Here is a 3,089-nt window from a genome sequence, read left to right as displayed (position 1 = left end):
ATTTCTTTCTTTTTTATATATAAAGAAAATGAAAGATTGATTAGATTTGATATCCTTTCATGCTTTTTTCGATTCGTCGCGCTGGAATATAAGGAGCCAATACTTTATTCAAGCTTCTGCATGTACCAAATTGATGTTAATAATATATTTAAGGGTGGTGATGATTTGATACATTATAGAGTTATGATATTTTGAAAATATTTTCAAAATATAACCACAACAAATATTAATGTTTGTAATGAAAAATAAAAGAATCTTTTAATAAAAATATACATAAAATATATGTTAAATTTTTTTAAAAATTAATAAAATTATAAATTTTTATAAATAATTAAAATATTAATATTTATTGAGTTGTTGAATATAACATAAACATTAATCAATATTATATAATACTTATTATAAAAAGTTAGTTATTAAAAGGTATTTTATTTTTCAATTAAAAATATTATTATAAATAATTTTCAAATGAAAGTATGGTTTTATTTGCACTGTAAATATAAATAAAAATGGTTTTTTTGGCAATATTTTACTTATATTTTATTAAATTTTTTATTATAAATATTAATATTTTATTGTGTGTAAAATGGAATAAGGTGTAAAAATATTTAAAGTCTTTTTCCTTGTATATAAGAGTCAGTTTAAACTTTACTTTAAATGAAAAATGAATTTAAACTTTACTTTAAATGAAAAATGATATATTCAGAACTCCAATTTTATAGGCCAATTTTGTAGAGTGGAACATGGTTGTTAAAGTATTATAACCTTTTTATTATATATATTTAGTTGTATTTCTAAACCTACGAAGAAGAGTTGTATTGAATTATAAAATTTGTCAAATTATATTTTTTTACATTAAATCATGCAACATTAACACGTGATTCACGCAAGGGTTTCCAGAATAGCACGTGGTTTTCTGGGTGTATATACGCTCTTCGTACTCCACTGGGGTTCTCAAACGTCCAAGGCAATAATAACATAAGATCCACTCGGTGCTCACTCAATTACTCGCCCTTCACCTTCACCTTCACCTCTAGCCACTTTGTTACCTTTGCTATACCAAAAATGCCTACGCTTGTTTCTGAGGCATTTCAAGCCCGTAGCGCAGAAGCCTTGAGCTTGAAGCGTGTTTTCAGTGCCTCAGGCATTAAGGGCAAGCGAATCACTGCATTGTCACCAAAACAAAATGCTCTCACTGATTTCATTCAAACACTCATTGCGGAAAACCCAGACATTGACTCCCCTTTCGGAGTCCTGGATTTGGGGGTCGCTATGGACTTGATGGACAAATGGGCCACCAAGCTCCCCACGGTTCAGCCCTTCTACGCCGTCAAGTGCAACCCCAATCTCTCCCTCATCGGCGCTCTCGCCACCCTCGGCGCCAGCTTCGACTGCGCCAGCAAAGCCGAGATAGAAGCCGTCTTATCCCTCGGAGTCTCACCTGACCGCATCATCTACGCCAACCCATGCAAATCCGCATCCCACATCAGATACGCCGCCACCGTAGGCGTCAAAGTCACAACCTACGACTCTAAAGACGAGGTCGAAAAGATACGCAAATACCACCCCACGTGCGAGTTGCTCCTCCGCATCAAGCCGCCGCAGGAAAGTGGAGCGCGCTGCAGCTTGGACCTCAAATTCGGCGCGCTTCCTGAAGAAGTTCCGGAGCTTCTAAGCGTGGCGCACGCCGCTGGACTCAAAGTGACCGGCGTGTCCTTCCACATTGGAAGTGGTGGAGGCGACGCGCAAGCTTATCACGGAGCCATATCTGCGGCTAAGTCCGTCTTCGACGCGGCTTCCCGGCTGGGCATGCCGAGAATGCGCGTTCTCGACATTGGCGGCGGCTTCACCTCCGGGCCGATGTTCGACGCCGCAGCTATGAAAATCAACGCCGCGATTCAAGACAGCTTCGGGAATGAAGAGGAGCTGGTGGTTATCGGCGAGCCGGGTCGTTACATTGCGGAAACGGCTTTCACGTTGGCCACAAAGGTTGTCGGGAAACGCGTGAGAGGAGAGTTGAGGGAGTATTGGATTGACGATGGAATTTATGGAACGCTTAATAACATTTTATTTGACCACGCTACTGTTACGTGCATGCCACTCGCTTTCACCTCGAAACCTGAGGATCCTTCTTGCAGGGATTTCAAAACCTACTCTTCTACCGTTTTTGGACCAACTTGCGATTCACTTGACACTGTTCTGACGGATTACCAGCTTCCGGAACTGCAAACGAACGATTTCCTTGTGTTCCCGAACATGGGTGCTTACACTACTTCCTGCAGTACTAACTTCAATGGGTTTAGCTCCTCAGTGAATTCCATATTCCTTGCATATTCCCAACCCTATCGCGCTGGAACAGAGCATGTTCTTGTAGAATCCCAAGCTGAAGATGGGCGTTTCTTAAATGTGTTTTGTTCTTGACTTGTCTCTCTTTTGCTTCGGAAACTCAATAATGACGGAATGGGTGGTCGTGGCCGCCGCGTGGTTTCTCCCTTCAATATCTTTTTCTTTTCATTTTTTCATTTTGGAGACACCTACTCATAGATGTTTAAAATAAACATGGTTTATTTTTCATTCTATATTTTCACTAGTGGAAATGAGTTTTTTACGACGAAATATTAGATCGATTAATTCACAACTAGTGTAAACAACAATATGACGATATTTTTATAAATTTTTGACTTATATTACATTAGTTAGACTATTTAATTGATGTCATCATGTTAAAAAAAAAATAATTTATTTTTAGAATTATATATTACACCGCTTAGATAGAAGAATGGTCATTTTTATATTAAAATAAATTAAAATTTTTAATAATGAAATATAACATTGATTCTCAATACAAGCGGTGTTATAATTTATTTTCAAAGTTTAAAAAAATTGAAAAATTGAACTCTAGGCAATACATATAACATCCATTTAAAAATTTAACTCTAGTTATCTCCAAATTAAAAAAAAAAGTTTTTAAAGTTTTAAAAATTACACATATAAGCTATGCAACTGGTGTTATATATCATTTCAGAGTAAAAAAAAGTTTAAGTTAATAAAAAGATATATTACACTGGTTATTACTCATAACAAGTGTA

The 3,089-nt window shown here is 36.5% G+C and overlaps 1 protein-coding gene across 1 annotated transcript; it reads left to right on the top strand.

Moving 5' to 3' along the window:
* The first annotated feature begins 880 nt into the window (after positions 1 to 880).
* LOC137822719 (ornithine decarboxylase-like) lies at positions 881 to 2,574 on the top strand. Its single transcript, XM_068627670.1, is given in 2 exon segments — positions 881 to 2,337; positions 2,339 to 2,574. Coding segments are annotated over 2 exon segments (1,308 nt in total). The 5' UTR covers positions 881 to 1,065; the 3' UTR covers positions 2,375 to 2,574.
* Positions 2,575 to 3,089: the final 515 nt, after the last annotated feature.

The sequence above is a fragment of the Phaseolus vulgaris genome, chromosome 9, assembly GCF_000499845.2.
Source record: "Phaseolus vulgaris cultivar G19833 chromosome 9, P. vulgaris v2.0, whole genome shotgun sequence".
Classification (NCBI taxonomy): Eukaryota; Viridiplantae; Streptophyta; class Magnoliopsida; order Fabales; family Fabaceae; genus Phaseolus; species Phaseolus vulgaris.
The sequence above is the reverse complement of the archived record's forward strand: the minus strand, read 5'-3'. Positions and strand labels throughout refer to the sequence as shown.